An 878-nucleotide genomic window follows, 5' to 3' on the forward strand; every position below is an offset into this window, starting at 1 on the left:
TTCTGACAAGTTCTCGAAACCACCGTGCCGAATTACTCACTTGAATCGATTGAGAGCATCAACAGCAACCCCATTGTTAGTAATGAAACGGTAGTAATAAGGAACAGCCTCGAGGACCTACACCTCATCGTTTGTTGCTGTTGCTACCCTCATCATGTGTAGGCCAATCAGCAATCTTAGTGGCGCTCTGTTGTCGACTCCCACCGCTAGCACTCGGGGTCTTGTACGTGCCGCTGTCGAAAGACTCTCGATTGAAGAGCGGTAGAGGGATAGGAAAGTTGCCCTGAACACCATAGTACACTCCTAACCAAGACTGCTATCATATAGGACGTAACGACAAATCCTCTCAGACTTCTACTGCACCCGTCCCATGTGGTGGAACGTGTCTATGCGAGATTACATTCAGAACCCGGTTGAAGTCAGTAACCTGCCAATGCCCTCCACTGAAGCGGCCGTCCACCGGATATGCACCACTGCCCGGTATCGCTAACAGAAAACTCCATTGTACAACCACCATCATTTGTCTCACGATGCAAAGTCATTTCCATCCTCAACTCGTGTACAGCGGTTTCCACGCCTGAGCTCTCCGTCTCCTCAGCCCCCACTATACGAGCAGAGTAGCGCTGTTGGCATTCCATCTGATAGAGGGTATACTCCCACAGTCGAAGCGGTTAAGAAGAGGCTACTCACCCGAGCATCGACGATCACGGCCGCGCCCGAGCCGACTGTAGTATTGAAGATGTCCATGAAGGGCCTGAGGGAAATCCTCGTTAGAAGGTAGATTGCATCATCAACTCACGAGAATTGCCCACCGCTCCGCTCAAGCTGATCCTCCGACAGGACTACGTAGAGCTGCGGCATCAACACAGGATTGACCA

The 878-nt window shown here is 51.4% G+C and overlaps 1 protein-coding gene across 1 annotated transcript; it reads right to left on the reverse strand.

Moving 5' to 3' along the window:
* Nucleotides 1-124: 124 nt before the first annotated feature.
* Nucleotides 125-638, reverse strand: Pmar_PMAR020988 (hypothetical protein; the record flags this gene model as incomplete). The annotated part of the gene is made up of 3 exons (XM_002787221.1): nucleotides 125-283; nucleotides 401-486; nucleotides 515-638. 3 exons carry the CDS (start codon nucleotides 636-638, stop codon nucleotides 125-127), a joined length of 369 nt encoding a protein of 122 aa, XP_002787267.1.
* Nucleotides 639-878: the final 240 nt, after the last annotated feature.

This window comes from Perkinsus marinus, assembly GCF_000006405.1.
Source record: "Perkinsus marinus ATCC 50983 genomic scaffold scf_1104296929860, whole genome shotgun sequence".
NCBI lineage: Eukaryota > Perkinsozoa > Perkinsida > Perkinsidae > Perkinsus > Perkinsus marinus.